This window comes from Naegleria lovaniensis (assembly GCF_003324165.1).
Source record: "Naegleria lovaniensis strain ATCC 30569 chromosome Unknown tig011, whole genome shotgun sequence".
Lineage (NCBI taxonomy): Eukaryota > Heterolobosea > Eutetramitea > Acrasida > Naegleriidae > Naegleria > Naegleria lovaniensis.
The window spans coordinates 418,946-438,237 of record NW_025407833.1 but is presented as its reverse complement, the minus strand read 5'-3'; the positions used below and the strand labels follow the sequence as shown (position 1 = coordinate 438,237).

General features: G+C 36.5%; 6 protein-coding genes across 6 annotated transcripts; 4 read left to right on the top strand and 2 right to left on the bottom strand.

Moving 5' to 3' along the window:
* Positions 1-61: 61 nt before the first annotated feature.
* Positions 62-6,451, top strand: C9374_000934 (uncharacterized protein; the record flags this gene model as incomplete). Its single annotated transcript, XM_044699516.1, has 2 exons — positions 62-770; positions 837-6,451. The coding sequence occupies 2 exons, from the start codon at positions 62-64 to the stop codon at positions 6,449-6,451; spliced, it is 6,324 nt and encodes a 2,107-aa protein (XP_044552076.1).
* Positions 6,452-6,498: 47 nt separating this feature from the next.
* Positions 6,499-8,302, bottom strand: C9374_000933 (uncharacterized protein; the record flags this gene model as incomplete). Its single annotated transcript, XM_044699505.1, has 4 exons — positions 6,499-7,006; positions 7,067-7,072; positions 7,172-7,324; positions 7,428-8,302. The coding sequence occupies 4 exons, from the start codon at positions 8,300-8,302 to the stop codon at positions 6,499-6,501; spliced, it is 1,542 nt and encodes a 513-aa protein (XP_044552075.1).
* Positions 8,303-8,448: 146 nt separating this feature from the next.
* On the top strand, positions 8,449-8,934 carry C9374_000932 (uncharacterized protein; the record flags this gene model as incomplete). Its single annotated transcript, XM_044699494.1, has 1 exon — positions 8,449-8,934. One exon carries the CDS (start codon positions 8,449-8,451, stop codon positions 8,932-8,934), a length of 486 nt encoding a protein of 161 aa, XP_044552074.1.
* Positions 8,935-9,263: 329 nt separating this feature from the next.
* Positions 9,264-17,518, top strand: C9374_000931 (uncharacterized protein; the record flags this gene model as incomplete). Its single annotated transcript, XM_044699483.1, has 2 exons — positions 9,264-11,180; positions 11,243-17,518. The coding sequence occupies 2 exons, from the start codon at positions 9,264-9,266 to the stop codon at positions 17,516-17,518; spliced, it is 8,193 nt and encodes a 2,730-aa protein (XP_044552073.1).
* Positions 17,519-17,582: 64 nt separating this feature from the next.
* Positions 17,583-18,608, bottom strand: C9374_000930 (uncharacterized protein; the record flags this gene model as incomplete). Its single annotated transcript, XM_044699472.1, has 1 exon — positions 17,583-18,608. The coding sequence occupies one exon, from the start codon at positions 18,606-18,608 to the stop codon at positions 17,583-17,585; it is 1,026 nt and encodes a 341-aa protein (XP_044552072.1).
* A 175-nt stretch (positions 18,609-18,783) lies between these two features.
* Positions 18,784-19,176, top strand: C9374_000929 (uncharacterized protein; the record flags this gene model as incomplete). Its single annotated transcript, XM_044699460.1, has 1 exon — positions 18,784-19,176. The coding sequence occupies one exon, from the start codon at positions 18,784-18,786 to the stop codon at positions 19,174-19,176; it is 393 nt and encodes a 130-aa protein (XP_044552071.1).
* Between the last annotated feature and the right edge of the window lie 116 nt (positions 19,177-19,292).

Below are 19,292 nucleotides of genomic sequence, written 5' to 3'. Positions count from 1 at the left end.
ACAAAGAATTGTTGAAGACTTCATCCACAAAAAATACCTTCACTCACCACCTGGTTGCCATATGTCATCCAAACCGTACTCGATTCGAGAGTATATCCCTTCCTTTCAATTACAAATTTTGTTGGAGTTGGTGGACAGCATCTCCAAGTTGGAGAACCTATCCGATAAAACTCAATCACAAAGAAACTGCGTGGAAAAGAAGTTGAATTTTATCAAACACAAATGTCCAATTCTTCCAACAACAAGTGTTATTAGAGGAAATCAATCATCATCCGGAAAAACTAAAGGATTTACTGAAATTCATGATCATCAAGGAACATCAGGTAACACCACAAATTCTCATCATCACGAGGGTGTGAACGGTCATTCTACCAGCAACAACATTCGTCATCGAGCCTCCGTCGATGAAAGCGATTTGTTTACTGATTTTGATGAATACAACAAGACTCACAATTTGCTCCTATTGAGTGAGGAAGGTCAAGAATCTGCCATCGCTCTTGCCTATTTCCTCACACAAACCAAAGCAAAATCGAATCATACAGATCAAATTTTGCCATTATTGGTCGGATTGGTTAATCATTTACCACATTGCAAATGGCATCCGAGAGCTAAAATTACAGGAGAATTCTTTTCGTATCATTTAGTGAGTTTGTTGAGAGAAATTTCAAACGTAACGGAACAAGAGGCTCATTTGCAAACGATCTGTAAAGCTTTGATTGATACTTGTTTAGGAGAATGTTATATGATTATGAAGAGTTACGAGAGTAAATGTAAGTGTTCAAACATGATACAATTATGATGACATATTGAATCCAACAATAACAATTTTTCTACAGTTATATTCGACAGCGAAAATACTGCTAGAGTATTGTACGGAGTATTTAAAGCCCTATCAGAAGGATTACCGAAAGGAATTTCAAAGGAACAACTCAAATCGATCGCCGACATCATTCAATACTTTTTCAATATTACTTCATCCAAGCAAGCTACAGAATTGAAGCAACTGAAGGCTTTCAAATCAAGACTGTTGAAATCTATGATTGTGTTGGTATTGAAAATTTTGATTCAAACAACCTATGTTGGAGAGTTTGACGAGGAGTTCTACTCTAAGTTAATTCAAATAGCTTTCAGAAATTTATCATTAGATTCATTCAAAAGAATTATCGAAACAACATCTACACTTGATGAGTCGTCACCTTCTGCTTTAGATACAAACTACAGCATCAATGCCTTTGGAAACTCTGCAGATCTTGCTGTTCAATGTTCTATTATGTGCCCTAAATTCAGAAAAGATGTCTTAAAAGTGTTGATTGAGTGCTTGGATTTTGCTAAAAGAGAGAACGTCCATCCTTCTCAACCTATGTCATCAATCACATCAAGCTCATCCCACACTGTGAACAAGTTCGAGGAAAAGATGTGTAAAGACATTGTGCTGTCCATTGAAAGACTTTGCAAAGAGGAATCTGATAACTTTATTGTTGTCAGTGTCAAAGCTTTACGTGAGTTTATCTCCGAAGATTCAACAGAGAAGAGCGAACATCTAGTGGAGGAATTGACACTCTCATTGTGCAGAATACTTAACGATGACTTCAAGAAGAGAGGTATCGCAACATGCTCTTCAGCCATTTACGCAATTTCGAACATTATCTACATGAATCCAAACGACTATAGAAAGAACAACCGCAGAGTTACAATTTTGGGAACCATCGCTCAACAAATCGATAACAATGCTGTCACAGATCTAATTCTACCTGTTCTTACAAGTCAATTAACAAAAAAGAAGAACATGGGCAAGCTTGATAATGTAGCATTGAGACCGTTGTCAAATTGCATTCATTTAGGAAATGGACATTATTTCTCAGAAATTGTTGAATTGATATTTGGCATTTATCAAAATCCTTTCCACTCATCAGAAACTGTTTTAGGAGGTCTGCTCATTGATTCCATTTATATTATGAACAAAATGCTAAAAAATCACAATCATTTACGATTGTCATTGTTAGTGAGACTTATTAAGTTAATCAATCGACTTGGAGGAGAAATTCAAATAATGAAGGAGTCAAATGAAAAGAAGAAAGACATGCTAAAGCACATTGCTGTGCTTATGCCTGCTGTGGCTACGTTGACAAAGTCATGCAAGTTTGATATCGTTAATCACAAAATTTCTGACGATGAAAATGTTGGAAATTTCCAGACTTTGTTCCGTATCATGTGGTTCTATTTAATAATTTTTAAGTTTACTAATCCCAACGAGCATAATGATGAAACATATGAAGCTTGCCAAACTATTGGTATGAATGGACCAATTCTCTTAAATGGAAATGTTCATTCTTTCATGGAAATTAACAAAGAAATTGAGGTTATCATTGACTCAAAGAACATGTCTCAAGAAGAGAAATCATACCTTACAACCCAACTCGAATCATGTGTTAACATTGGCAAGGATATTGCTGTCACGCCATCATCACTCAGACAACTTTCTATTGAGGAAGTATTGTTTTTAATTTCTACGTACAATTTGGAGCTGTTCCGTGCACGATCAGGTTCTACTTTAAAGCATTCACTGTACTACCTTGAACATTACCAAATTTTCAATAATCCTGTGGTAATTTTGTGTTTACAAGCTTTGTTGAAGAGAGTCTTTGATCAATGGCTGTGCTCCTTCATCAAATCACAATCTAGAGATGATATGAACTCTATCATTGAGGAGCAATGCATTCTTTTGTTCAAGATGTGCATCCACAGATTAGAAATTGTTCGACAAACTAGTCATCAGTTCATTGTTATGATTATTAAGTTGTTCCCAGCAATGTATTGGAGTTCCAAATGCTTGAGTGCTCTACTAGAAATTATATCAGCTCTCTATGAAGGCCATGATAAGGGGAAAACAACAGATATTATTGCTGTGAAAATCCCGGCTAAATTTGACCAAATTCCCATTATCAAGCCATTTTCCAACGAACAAACAAGAGAAAACTCAGAGTATGAAACTTTTTATCTTCCTGAACATTTCACAGATCGAAACAAGTTATTGGATGGTTTTACTCGTTTTTCTCTTTCTTGGATCTCTAAATCAATGTCTGCTGCACCCAATGTGACACAATCTGGACTTCAACATTACTTGATCAAATTTCAACAATCTGAAATTGATTCTTTGAGACATTTTGGTTATACGTTTGCTGTCTATCTTTCAACCCCAACTGAACACTTACAAGCGGTGGGTTCTAGTAGTCAACAGTTGAAAAACGACAAGAGAGGCTTTTCAATTCTATCTGAAGATCAGACCTCATTAACTCAATCAGTATCTGTAATGTCATTTAGTTGTGGAGAGGCAAATAGCTTAAAGCTCATGCTCGGTCAACGAGGCGCAGAGTCAGAGATTGTTGAAAAGATAAGCACCTTGCTAAAAGAGTATTCCAAAGCTGCTGTAAACCCCAAATTCTATGAGTCCTTGTCTCATGTTATGAGGTTGGCAACAGCCTTTATTCTCAGCGAAAAACAGCTCAACATTGAATTGTTGCAATGGGTAGTTTGGACTCCTGTTTACATTTTCACACGTCAATCCATGGAGATTGCTATCTATTGTTGGAATTGGATTGCAGGCTCAAGAGGTTATGACTTGACTGTACCTCTGCTGACAGAAATTTCCAATGCTTGGCAATTCACAATTCAGAAAGGTTATGGCTTATTCTGTGGTCATCACGAAAAGGATGATGCTATTGAATTAGCTGTTCAGTCCTCCAACAATGCATTCAATCCTTCGTCTCCATTTGCCTCTTCAATGTATGCCACTTCACACAAAGATACTTATCCTCATCGTATTTGGATTAATTATCTTGCAGAGAGATTCCAAAGTGGAGGAGTCATGAACGAACAAATAGTGGATGTATACTTGAAAATGTTAGTGAGAGCAGTCGAAAATATTGGAGATTTGAGCAAGGAACACTTTTCTCTTGGTACTCGTTTTAGATTAGCATCTCTTTCACTTCAAGTTTCAAGAAGTGTTATCGATCTACAATTTACTGAATTTGTTCCAATGGCAACCATTTTACAACATCGAACTTTTGCTGCTCTATTGAATTGGTTCACTCTTCACCCCACTTGGTATGATCCAGGATCTAATCATATGGTACAGGAGGATCTCAAAGTCTTGTCTGATGTTCAAAAACGTATTAGAAGAGAACAAAAAGAGTTGAATCGTCATCAACCTCTTTCATTTGACGAGAGGGAATCAATCAACGCAGCTGATAATGTGAGCGTTTCAGGGATGAGTGTATCAGGTCGTACTCGAAGCGTGGCCTTCAGTGTGAAAGGTTCTGTAATTTCATCAGCTAGTAACTGGAGCGGAAGTGATCATGGAAGTCTTGTTAGTGTGCCTCAGCTTTCAGATGCTCCAACCCGTGCTCTTTCCGATACTCGTACCGTTGTTTACTCTACATCAGGTGTTGATGCTATTTTGGATGTGTTACTTTTGTTGATTGGCCATGAATCTGAAAGAATTACCATTTGGAACGAACCTCAAAAAGCTGACGAAACAGTATCTTCTGTGACAAAGATTTCCCCTAACAAGTGGAAGATATTCATTGATACCGCATGGAGTTTCTCTCCCAAGTTAGCCATCAAAATGCATGTTCGTTTTCCATTCGATTGTATTAGGGATGAATTGGAAAAATTAGTGAGAAAATTCCCACGAGATGCTATTCATATTCCAGAGGCAACAGATTATCTAGTCACCGAGGCAAATGTGAAAGCTAATGCTCCTGAACTTTATAATTTATTAATTTGGGCTCCTGCTACATTATCAATTGCTTTAAGATTTTTGAACTCACCTTTCGTTGACAATGTTTATGTCCAACAATATGCAATTAGAACTCTACGCAAATTCTCACCAGAAGCTGTTGTGTTTTATCTCCCTCAAATTGTGCAATGTTTGCGTCATGATCACAACAATGCACTCAAGAGACACATTATTTCTGTAGTTAGAAGCAGTGTCATGTTCACTCATCAACTGATTTGGACTTTGAGAACAGAAATTGTTGAAACTAAAGAGCTCACACCAGAAGAGCTCGGAGAGATCAAGCCAGCAGAGTTTGAGTTGAGTGCCATTTTGAAACCTTTCTACATTGATGTTATCAAAGCTTTCGATGCCAATCAAATTCGTTTGTACAAGGAAGAATTCCACTTCTTTGACAAGATTACAACCATCTCTGGAGATTTAATTCCAGTAGAAAAAGAGAAACGTCAAGCCAGGCTATTGGAGGAGATGAAATTGGTAAAACCATCTAGAAACTTGTATACTCCAACCAATACCCAATACAAGATTATTGACTTGGATGCAAATGGAAGTAGAACGTTGAAGAGTGCCAAGAAAGTACCAATTCTCATTCCGTTCTATGTGAAACAACGTCCTGCTGGCGTTGATATTGGAGAAGATAGTGAAGATGATTACAAGGACAAACCAACCATCAAACTTCCTTGTATCTTTAAAGCAGGCGATGATTGTAGACATGACCAACTGGCTCTCCAAATTATTTCCATGTTCAAGAGAGTTTTCGAAATTTTAGAATTGCCATTATATTTATTCCCTTATCGTGTTATTACCACTGGAAGAGGTTTGGGAATTATTGAATGTGTTCCAAACTCTAAGAGTAGACATCAAATTGGTGAATCATTACATGAAGGAGATAATCTTTACAACTACTTTATCAGAAAATATGGTAATACTCATACTGTAGAGTTCCAAAAAGCTCGTCGTAATTTCATTCACAGTATGGCAGCTTATTCTATTGTCAGTTTTATTTTGAGTATTAAGGATCGACACAATGGTAATATTATGTTAGATGAAGAGGGACACGTCATTCACATTGACTTTGGATTTATATTTGACATTTCTCCAGGAGGTAAATTTGGTATTGAACAAGTTGTTCCTTTCAAATTGACAACAGAAATGTTGGCAATTATGGGAGAAGAAAAAGCAACCATTTCAGCAAGCAAGAATGATCCTTCCATGTCATCAAAATCAAGACAAGCAAGTACTACTTCAAGTGTAGTTTCTGCCTCAAGCTCTGTTGCAAATGGCTCCACTTCTATCATGATACCATCAAGTACTCAATCTCCATCTAGTGTTAATATCACCACGAGTGCAGCTGGTGACGACAAGGAGCACTCAGAACCTTATAATTTATTTGTAGATTTAATGATTCGTGGTTATTTGGCAGCTAGAGATCACATGGATTCTATCGTTTCAATTTCACACGTGATGGTACAAAGCGGACTACCATGCTTTGCTAAGGATGGATCTATTGACCGTTTAAAGCAACGTTTGTGTGCTGGAAAGAGTGAAAGAGAAGCTGTGCAATTTATCAAACAAAAGATTAGTGCCAGTTATCAAAACGTGTTTAGCGTGTTGTACGATATTTATCAAGAGAGGTTTGAAGGAGTTAATAGATAAATATGAAATACATTTAATAATTTATGAACAATAATACTGTAATAACATTATTTATTTCTTTGAAGGATATTTTCATTCACAAACTTGTACAACCATGACATGTCTCGTCGAATGTGTGAAAGGGTTTGTTCTGTAAAAGGTGCCAACATTTCTGAATTGTAGGCAATAACTGCAACAACAATGATCAAGTAAGCTGAAATAACAACGAAAAGAGAAAGTTTTGCACGTTGGTCTTTCATTGCTGAAGAGCCCATAGTCAGCTTGTAAAAATCCTCAACATTCCAACTTGCAATGGACTCCAATGAATTCAATCTTTCTGCAGTGGAAGGGTGAGTGGAGATCCAAGAACCTGGCGATTCAAGTCCGTTATAAATGTACAAGTGAGCCATGGATTCATATCTTGGCAATTCTGTGAGTGATGTTGGTTTGTTCGACTCTTTGCCACCTTCAATATGTTTCTTTGGAGTGGAATGATAGTTATTGATTTTTTGAAGGGCATCACGTAAATGATAAGGATGAGTGAATGCAGAAGCAATTGCATCAGCAGAATATTCTCTAAATACGTAAATGTTCAATAATGATTTAATGGATGACTGTTCACGAGATTTCACTTACCGATGTCTATAATTTCGAAATATTATCGATCAATCAAGTAATCGATCAGATACACAGTTGTGTGAGACGCTCATGAATGCAGTGGTGCATTATGGATCAACGTACCTGGAAATGGCCAACTCCATGATTCTTCCTGCAATTAATGTGGTCATGGATAAAAGTAAAATTAAATTTTCGGCTTGTACCGCATTCTTGTTTTGTGATCTACTATTATTCGTGTCATTCTTGCGGTTTTTTGATGTAATATTTCGAGCAAATCTGAATCATGTTAGGAACAGCGTTGCATCCATGTTTGATTGGATTTTAAATAGATTATCATTCTCATTGCAAATTCTTTTCAAAAATTAAATGCAACACTTACTTGTGACCCAGTGTAAAAGCACCAATCATTGCGGAAATCAAAGTACCAGTTTTCATATCTCCATTAATCACATGCCCAATTTCATGAGCTAACACACTCTTCAATTCCATATCATTCAGTAATTTTGCGAGACCGCTAGTAACTGTCACACATGCACAATCCACATGATATCCACATGCAAATGCATTAGGTTCCTCACATTCAATATAACACACAGCAGGCATCTTCAATTGAATACTATTTGCAATTTCCTTCACCGTTTGATAGACTCGTAATTTTTCAGGACATGTTTCGTTTTCGAAAATCTCGACAGCTCCAATACTTTTCGCAAGGAAGGAACCTTTCGAATAGAGTGCCATAGTTCTCTGAACGAGCAAATAACCGAATAAAGAGGCTGCATACAGTGCACCTATATACGGCATTTCCAACACTCTAAATAAGACTTCAAAGCCTATGGAACCCACACTTCCAAGAATTGCGAATAATGTATAATAAAACTTAACGTCCCGATTTCTCTGACGGAGGACTGATGATAACAAGGCATTACGGAACCTCACTTGTTTCTCTTGAAATCGGACATCATCACGAGTAGAGTGATGATCGTTGTTGGAATCCACAAGATCTTGTTGATTGGATGATGAAAGAGTAGCTGTATCATCATGTTCCGATCGGAGGCTCTGATGAAAAGATCTAAATTGATGGTGAGTCATCCATTCTGATCGTTGAGATAGTAAATCCGGATATAATTTGATCTCCATCATCATGAATGGTGTGTTATGATTGGACCTCGATGAGAGTATATTGTTCATCCATGATGATGTTGGTGTGCGTAGACAACGTTGTCTTAGGGCTGAATGGAGAGTCTTTCTCAACATTTTTTGATGTCGAAACTGACACATGTAAAAAATCCAAGCTTGTTCCGGTTTCTAACGTGTTTTCTTTTCTCAACGAGATCTTGTCTAAAACACGTGTTGAGGAAATGAAACTATTCCTCGATAGCTTCATTTCAAAACACTAAAAAATGTTATTCAACAACTTCTTAATGTTTTTGACGGCCCTTCTCGTTATTACCTTTCATTGGTACCATCAACTCGGATGGGATCAATCCCACCATACCATTCTCCTCCAAAGATGTAAATCCGTAGAAATTGTTTCTCAATGTGTTATTGGTGGTTTGAATCCCAACTATATGAATGAATCCCGACAGCTACATGTAGGATACGAATTATTTCATCAAGGATCAACGGATACAGTTGGATTACCTCAACACATGCCAATTGTTTTGACGGAGTATCAGCTCAATAAGACTCATTTTGTGTTGGAATGGAAGAGAGTAGAACCTTCGGGTTTCATTAATGTCGCAGAACGTTATTCCTGGAATGCTGCTGAAGGTCATTTGAAAGTGAGAGTGTCCATTAATGGTTATTTGACATGGCTCGTAAAATGGCTTGAGCTTTTTGATTCCTTTCACTATTGGAGATTGAATTCGTGCATTGGACGTTCATAATAGATTTTATTAGAAATTTGAATGCGTTGGTGCGGATGACCTGAAGACAGCCAAAGTTTTGCTGCTTCGTTATCTCATCAGATGACATTTGAGAGCTCTAAAAAATTGCGATCATCACTGACAACCTTTCCGATCCTCGCAAGCAGCTTTGTCATCATCATCAACAACACTCGCCTGATACAATCCTGATAAATCATCATTGTATGATTTTTCTCATGGTTTTCATACAACCATTCCCTGTTTTTCCTCATCATTGTTTAATATAAAGTCAATTATACACAATTAATTGTTGAATACTCAAAACAACCCAATATACCAAAATATACACCATGGTGATCCAACGATCGGATTCCATCTCCTCCACGACCTCTTCCATCACGACGACCACAACAGCCACAGCAAACTCTTCAAACCTCTCGGATCCAAATGCTACTAGTAACAACAACAACAACAATTCATCAACTCTAGTTTCCTCTACTTCCTTCTCTTCCAACACACTTCATTATGGAGATGTCATTTCATTGGCTATCTTCTTCAATCCATTCCAGGAAAAGACACGACCAACCACCTCTCAACAACATGCCAGAACAGAGTCCATAACGAGCATCACTTCAGACTCGTCTTCACCTGCTGCTACGGGTGTGTCATCGCCATTGATTTCTCCTCTTCCGTTGTCAAAGAATACTACTACTTCACAACAACAACAACAAACAAACCAGGAAGCATCATCCATTGTAGGTTTCATGTCCGTGAGTGGTATACCTGGACATCATCGATGTGGTCTCTCCGCCGATGAAAGTATTCTCAAGAATTTTGATAGCGCCTTGTTTGTGATTTGCAAAGGTGAAACCTATAGTGCCAAGAAGAGGTATCACAAAGTATTGAACTATTTTGCAAGTGCGGAAAAAGCAAATATGAGCAGTAGTATGAATAATTTGAATGAGGTGTCAAACTCAATGTTGTTGAAACAAAGTTCACTTTTACAACACAAAGATTCTACACGTCCAATGATTCAAACTGTGAATTCTCAACAGCAATTACAAGTACAACCATCGGTCATTGCTGTCAATCACATTCAATCACAATTGGCAGAATTGGAAGAGAAAATGTTACGTGAAAAACAAGAAAATGAAATTGAAAGAGAACGTTCTTGGGGAAAGCCTGTTTTATATGGAGAACGAATTCAATTATATCATCCAAAAACTGGATTGTTTCTCAATGTATTAAGATCAAATGCTGATTTAGAAAAATCTTCTTTAAAATTGTCACTCAGTGAAGGTGATCGAATGTGTCACTTCCAATTTGTTCCTCACTTTAAGTTTAGAAGTGAAGGAGAACCAATTCGTTTAAGTGACAAGGTCATTATTATGAACGAAAAAACAAAACATAATATTCACATTTCACAGTACAAATACACTCGACCTCTCATTGTGAAAGATTTTGAAAAATATGAAGTGAATGCTTCTCCTCATCCTGCAGATAATATTTGGATTTTAAGATTGTATCGATCGTACCTCCCAATGGCTCATGCATTTATTAAAGGAGGTGACGTCATTCGAATTATTCATAGAGATTTAATGGGTGCACTATATCATCCATCATTTCACCAAATAGGAACATCAACAGATTCATTCAGCTCACTTCATCTAAATCCAAAATATGCTCTCAACAGTATTACTACTCTATTTCAAATTGAAGCGTTAGATAATTCGAGAGGAGGAATTATGTATTCTGCAACTCCATGTCGATTCAAACATATTGCTTCAGGTCAATATATTGCTGCTCGAGAAGTTGAAGTACATGATGATCAACATCAAGTCTCATCCACTAATTTATCAAGTGTTAATGGAGCATCGTCTTCTGCAAACTCTGGTAAGGGAGGTAAAACCAATGCTTGGAAGAATCTTCGACGTCGTGTGAAGATTAGGCTGAAATTAGTGTTAACCGATCACCCAAGAGATGAATCAGCAGTGTTCTACTTGTATTCAGAAGAAGTTCAACACAATGAACCCATTCTTACTCAGAGCTTACTGAGAATCAAGCATGCCCAATCCAACACATGGCTACGTGCTAATGATGTTTCTAAAGCTGTTCTCAACGATATTCAGACCAACCTCAATAGCTCTCCTAGCACAAACAGCTCTTCAGCCATTCACAAGTCGTCTCATTTAGTTGAATTATGGTTTGATGTCATGCAAAGAGAAAAGGACGTATTTTCTCTAGAGCATGTCAATAACGTGCTTCAGGTGAATCTTATCAAGGAAATTTATCCATACTTGTAAATTATGACAACAATAGCCAATACCAGAGAAATGATATTGAGATACTTTTGAATTCTCTTAAATTAGTAATTTATTTGTGTACAGATTCAGTCCAAGAAGATCCGTTGAAGCGAGAAGGAGCTCCCTACACCAACATTCAAAACCATTTCAGAGAATTGAATTTCATTGACGCCATTTTCAACATTATTAATTTATTGGACCCTACTTCTCAGTCAACCATCACTTCTCCAATTATGAACTCTTTCATTGCATTTCCTTCAGACTCTCAATACACTTCTCTCTCAACAATTCAAAGATATCAAAACAACATCATTCCAATGTGCTACCGAGCAGTCAAGCAACTCGCTAAACAAAATTTGTTGAACTGTACACACATCTTGGATAAGTATTTCACAACCATGCAAGACCATTTATCAAGAGATATTGGAGGTCAAGAAGTTTCCAATGCTCTAGTAGAAATTATTAATGACAATATGGAAGTGTTAGAACAAATTCCAGGAGAAAAGATTGAGCACTTTTTCGAGCTCATCAAAACCAAGCAAAAGAAGCCACTCTTTGTATCATTCTTGTCGAACCTTTGTAGATGTGGTGATCGTCCAGTGACCAAGAATCAAAAACATCTGGTCGACTTGTTGTCAAAGATTGATTGCAAAAACGTTTTTTATCTTCCTGACTATGATGATACCGATCGAACGATTCATGTCTTGAAGGATTCTGAAGACGAAAATTCTACTCATGTACCACTCGATCAATTGCAAAACACTGATGGTATGATGTACAGAATTTTAATTGAAGGACTTCGTTTATTGTCTTCTTTGTGTGTAGGTCGTCATGCGGGTGGAATTTCTTATGTCTCTCAATTACTTCCTCTTGATCTGGTAATGGCAGTTGTGGAGAGCGAAGCCTATGGCATTGAATTGAGATCAGCCATGTGTGGAATTTTAGAACACTGTTATTTAGATAACACTTCGAATGGTGAATTTCCTGCTATTAATCTTAGCCGCCCTATTGACAACAAAGACAATCCTGGAACTAAAGGAGGCAGTAATCGCTTGCAGACAGAATTTATTGATTATAGAAATCGCTTTAAATCCATACGATTGTTTCTAGTTGAATTTTTCAAAAATAAGCAAAATTCTCAACTCACTCCAGAACGTACACCACTCATTTACAATCTTGTGAAAATTGGTTACAAGTGTTTTGTGTACCGCATTTTCAATCCATACGCCAATGACACTGACTCACTTCAATTGAAAGCAAAGATAGACAGCTCCACAAATAAGCTTGTTGTGGAGGGCCAAGATGAATATTTAGTTTCCATGAGAGAAATGGAAGAATTTTTGAGCGTCTTGCTCACCACACTTGATTCCACCAACGACATTGGTAATATCAACACCATGTTCGATGATATTGAACAAAACACATTTGTCATCAAGATCAAGAAAAAGATTCTTGATATTTTCCTCTATGCCATGGATCTCAGAATTGATTATAGAATATCACTCATCATTACTGCTTACAATGCAAGAAATGTAATTCTCATCACTGACCAACAGTTGAATGATTTTATTTCCAAGACCATCACCTCTTCTGTGAACTTTTTCCAATTTGACAATACAGAGTCAAGTAGAAATTTTGCGTATCCCTTGCTCTACTTGTTTAAATATCAAAACAAGGAAATTCCAGAAAAAGCTCTCAAAATCTTGCAAAGATCATACAATCAATCCAAAGAACTGAAAGAAAATTTGCAAAAGGTATCCATTCTTATTTCTTCAAAATCAAGAAAGGCCTATAATTTCATTTACACCATGTTTAACAGAATTCAAAATTTATTGAGCACAAGCAGCTTTACAGGTGGAGATTCTTCAGATGACTTTGTGATTTTTAGAGATACCATCACACAGTTGATTAGAATCATGAAAGAAAATAAGGGAACCAAAGCAGCGTTTAGAAACTTGGGTGGTCATGATCTATTAATCAAATGCTTGGGAACGAACTATCCTGTATTTGTGAAAACCAAGCTCAGCATTTGTTGTATTGAATTATTAACTGAATTTGTGAGAGGCGATAAGAAAAATCAAGAAGAGCTATTCCGTGAGTTTAGGTTCCTTCTTGAATTGCTATCTCCTCAAGTGGATACCACTGAGTTATTGACAGAAATTGTCAGAGAGAATGATCAAATTTTATTGAACAAGATTGATCCATTGCTCATCAAGCTTTATCTAGAAAAGATTATTTCCGTTGGTGCCAAATCGTACCATTTGAACTTTCTTAGAATTTTAACTTGTGATTCAAAGGGTACTTCCATTCCAACCAATCAAAACGAGATTATCAATAACCTTAAAGAAGATTATAGATCATTAATTGTTCTGTACAATGAAGAAGATTTGATGAAAGAGCGAGAGCGTATGATCATGGAGAAGGAGTATCTCAAAGTTGGAACTGATTTGAATTATCACATTAACTTGTTATATTTATTAAGAGATTGTACGAGAGACAAAGTTGGTTTGGCTGAAGGCTCTGTTCAAGCAATTTTGCCTTTTAGTGAAATGCTTGTTCATCTCACTGATTGTTTCCTCATTCCTCTCGTCAGAGATCCTCTCATGAAACTGTTAACAGAATTGTACTTTATTACTGAGAAGGAATCTACTCAAGATTTGTCAGATGTCAATATTTGGAAGCTCTTTAAAAAGATAAATACTGAACTGCGATCATGGCTCGATAACGAGGGTAAAATGAGATATCCCAAAGAGTTTGAAGAAGCTCACTATGCTGCCTACCCTCCATCACAGTTGCATGCCATTTCTGAGGAATCAACGGATGATTCCACTTTTGGCAGCAGTAGAACGAGTGGTAGTGATCACTCGATCCCAACACAGACCAATGAATCACTCGATCCTAACATTCAAGTCAAACGTAGTTTTTACAATCAAGAATCTCCAAATGAGGAAGTCTTTGTCAATGACAATTACGTCTACAAAGTGGTATTACCGTTCATTGAAAGTTTCTTTGAAAATGTATTCAACAAGAATGTCAACAAGATGCTACTTCAAAAAGAAAACAATGAAGAGATTAAGGGAATCATTTATGAGTTGCTTCAAAACGTTACAGAAATCTATCTCCATAGTGCTTCTCACAGAGAAGACATTAAAAGATGTCACATGGCTATTCAAAAGTTGATGGTAACTGCAAATATTGATACCGATGGTAAATTTAAAAACTTGACAAAGTTGGCTGTTGCAAAGCATAGCGTGACGATGGTTATTAAACAACAATCCAACAAGTCGATGAAGCAAAGGTTCGCTGTGAAGAATATTGAAGAGGACTTTTTATTGAAGTACAAGATATTTATGGACGAATTGGAAAGGAAAGGATTCTTTGCCAAAAGAGAGTCTAATGAGTTACCAAAGTTTGCTCAACTTTTGCAGTTGCACAGTGAATATTTACCTCGTTTGGTCAATGTACTAAAGACAATGATTGAATTTGGTGTACCAAGAGACATGAGTGAGACCTTCATTGATTCTATTGCTACTATTGCATCAATTGTCAAGGAATACAATGCAAAAAAGGATTACAACTTCTCGGTAATTCACAACATTCCAGAGTTGGTCTTAAAACTGATTTGTTCGAGCAATATTGAATTTACCAAGTATGGTCTTCAATTAGGAATTGAGACACTCATGTCTGGTAACATTGAAAATCAACAAATGTATAATCGATTGTTGAAAACTGGAAATTATGAAACTTTCTTCCAAGCCATCAAGAATAAGATTAAGCAGTCTATACTCGAAGAAAAGGAAGTAAGAAAGAGAGGAGTCACTGGAATTTTAGATACTGAACTCACCTCCTATGCTTGGGAAGTTTTGAGATTTTTACAACTGTTATGTGAAGGACATAACTTGGAAAATCAACAAATGCTTCAAAACCAACCATTTAACCGTATAAGTATTGATCTTGTGAGTGAATGTATTGAATATGTGATTCATCTTTTCAAATATTTGAGCTCCTCAAACGTGGATAAGGTCATCCAAGCATTGAACGCTGTCAATGAGTTTGTTCAAGGTCCATGTGAACAGTCCATTCAAACTCTTTCTTCCTCATCAGGTCTCTATACAGTATTTAACGATATTTTGGAAAATGATTTTATTGCTGACAAGATGACCACTGCGTATGATCCTGTTGCACCAACAGCTCTAGGAGCATCTCGTTCTCAATCGATTCTTCAACAACGAGCGGTTCAATTAGATCGATTGAATCACATTACTACTCGAAAAGAAATGAAACTTTTAGAAGCTGTCATCATTACTTTAACCAGTATGTTAGAAGGAGGAAATAAGCATGCTCAAGCTTCCGAGTTGAAATATTTAAATATGGAACCTCTGATGGACAGAATGAAGGAATGTGCTGAAGTGTGTATTCCAATGTCTTTTATTCAGTCATTCATTCTTAAACGAAAAGAAAAGGAAGTTAAAAAACTTTCTTCGACGATTATTGAATACTTTAAGCAAGAGCAGAAGAATGTGGACGCTTTACTTGTTCAAAAATTGACCAAAGACTATGAATCACTTTCTGATGAAAAAACTGAAAAGTACGAAACTCTGACAGATTATATTTCTGTGAAGAAATCAAAGATTAAAGATTCCTGTGAAGAAATTGGAACTGCCATTTACATGCTCTTGAAATATTTAGGAGTGAAATTGAATGATAATTTAGAGGACGAAGAATCTGTACGCCGCACCATCATTTACAATTTCTATGAATCCTTGACAGGCTCTATTGAAATCATTCGTGACTCAAAAATTGAAGTTGTACACTTTAAGAAGCCACGCATGTGTAATAATCTTCTTGAGACCACAAAGGATGAGTTTGTGAGCTCTTGCAACAGAGAAACTGCACAAACCAAAGTAGCTGATCTCTATGAATGGACCTATCGTGTGTTTAAGACAGAAATGCATCACTTGGAACGATATAGGTCCAATGAAAATGGTTATGAGAGTAGGACTTGGAGATTTTTAGAGCGTTATTGGAAGTACATGAAAAATCTTTCATTCTTGTTCTCTCTATTGATCAATATCATTGTATTGATATTTTATCACAAACGATATGATGTGTTTGCTGGATATGTGCCAGTTCCAGGCGTTGCCTATAGCGACTCTGTGGCAAATGTAGTTTCACAAGGATTTAAATGGAAAGCAGCTGGTATTTTAGTCATTGTTTTAGGTTTCATTCAACTCGTGACAACAATACTATTGATTGTGACATATTTGAGATTCTTCCTAATGCTAAATGTGAAAAAGAAATTCCAGCTCAAGAAGGAAGAAACATGGGAATCAGCGACACAACAACCTGGATTTAAGAAGAAGCTATTTTTGAGTATCGTTACTGATTTATATTTATGGTGGACAATCATTTTCCTTGGCATTTCTCTGATTGGTTTAATTGTCACTCCTCTTGTTTATTGTTTGCAATTATTCGAAGTCATTACATTGAGCCATGTATTACAAGATATTTTCTTCTCCATTTTTGAAAACAAGAAGAAATTCTTCTTGTTCTCTGTTTTGACAATATTTGCCTTGACTGCTTATGCATTTACTATATTTGCGTTCAAGTGGGATCAATGGATCATTAGTAACACAAATTCATGTTCCAATGCGATCTTGTGTTTTGCAACAACGATTAACTATAGTGTTCGTTCAGAAGCATTTTTGGAAAATATAATGGATCCCAAACCACTGGATGTGTCACGTTTCTTTTTTGATATGGCTTTCTACTTTGTAGTAGTCGTTATTTTGTTGGAAGTTTTGTTTGGTTTGATTTTGGACTCTTTCAGTGAACGTCGTGAACGCCGAAACAAACTTGAGAAGGAAAAGAAAGAGATTTGCTTTATTTGTCACAATGAGAAGAATCGATTTGATTTACATGCCAACGAAGGTCTTGATTTTGAAAGTCACATCAAAACTGAGCATAACATGTGGAATTATGTCTATTTCCTAATTTATCTTTCAGAAAAAGAACGTGATGAATATACAGGTACAGAACAGTATGTCGAACAAAATGCTGCCAAGTTATCCTTCTTCCCTACACTCCGATCTAAAACACTGGAATTAGCAGAAAGCGGTGCCTTGTTGAAAGAAGCCACGCTCTCTGACGCAGAAGATGATACCTTTGATGAGAATGCACTCAAGGTTGATGAAAATGGTATGGTGGCAGCATCGAGCGGAAAGTATTCTTCCACTGCAAGCACGACTGATGATTTTGAAGCCATCACAAGCAATAAGGATTGCTTGTTGCTCTACATTTAAAATAAACACTTTATGCACACATGATCTCTCTGGTGTTGTCAACTTCTGCTCTCGGGCGCCGAATTTATTGTCTGCATGTTGAACATACACATTGGGGCGTAATTTCAGCAGACTGAATGACATGCTCGAACTTGGTCAAATATTGAGAGCTTTGCTCGAAATCTGATTTCACACTTTGCACCATCTTGGACACAACGCTATGGTTAGAAATGAAATCCTTAACATTACGACCAGAGGTATTCGGCGAGCCATGAAATTCAAGCTTTACCCACTCGACTCCTTTGCAATACATTTCAAAGGCCTTATTGAAATCCGCCTTAGATGTAAGTCGGTGTCCATACAAGTAATAACACTCTTGAAAGTGTCTGTAACAATTCATCTTTTCAGAATTAGAATTAAAATTATCAGTGTTCAGAGCTTGCTTTAGGAATTCTAGAGATTTTTCAAAAACAAGTGGTGCGGTTAATAACACGCTTTTGGCACTACTTTTGGAAATATATACACCATCTATGAATCCATATGTGTCTACATCAAGTTTGTTGAAAATTGTGTACAGACAAACAGCTATCGTATCGCAAACGTGAGATCTATGTGACAAAGTATCTCCCATTTCAATCAAATACTGAAACAGTTCAATAATATGTGAATATTGGTTGTAAATATCCGATTCTTGACTTGTTTCTTTTCGCTCCACTTCTTTCTTATTGTTCACAGAACTATGCTCTACATTTGCAATTCCATATTTGTAATAAACATTCATCATTCGATGCATAAAATCAAAATATATAATTTTGCATTCAATAAGCCTATTCAATATCTTCATCATGAGCGTAATGTTTCCTTGCGATTCTGCCTCATCAAACAAACTCAATAATTCGCCTTCATCATAGCTAGAAACATCTCCTAACAATTTCATTGACAATTTTTTTCTCTTGGAAAGAGCAGTTATTTTTTTAGGTTTCCAACTTTCTGCTTCACCGTTCAGAGTGTTTCCATTGTTGTTGCTGTCGGGATTTATTACTGTCGTGATCGCATCGTGGAGTGTTGTTGCGTTCATATTCGATTCTTCTCGAAATTTATGTGACTTCATTTTTTTTAAACAAATATCTTCTTCAGCTTAAAAGGATCCTCGTAACAGCAAGCTTGAGCAAGACACCTCGCTGTTTCTGAAATGGAGTTGATTTCATGTTCGGAATAAGGTTCATGTGCAATTAATACATTCTGATTGCTCATTCCAATAATTTTTTTTAATAAATTTTAAAAAAATGTTGAACAAGTTCGCTCTTTCATCCTCTCGTTTCCTTTTTCAATCCTCGTGCACCAAGAAAATTTCAAATAATCCATCACTTTTCTCATCATCATCAATAGTATCATCAATTATTCATCATAGACAATACAGTAACTCACCATCCTATCCAAAACATGTTATTGAACAAAAAGTAATTGAAATTCTCTCAAAACATGAACATATAACAGCACAACCAACAAAAGACTCTCATTTGGTCAAGGATTTAGGATTGGATTCATTGGATAGCGCTGAAATTATTCACGAAGTGGAAAACGAATTTGTTCTTGAAATTAATGATGATGTAGCTTTCCAACTTCAATCGGTTCCTCAAATTGTAGACTTTGTTTACAAGGAAACTCATCATCACTAAATGTGTTGTGTTGAGGATGTGTATTCGAGGTGTATTACATAACACACGGGTGATTAAATTATAATATTTTGTAAACATCCCACAGCACTAGTGAATATTGTTTTCATTATCCATTT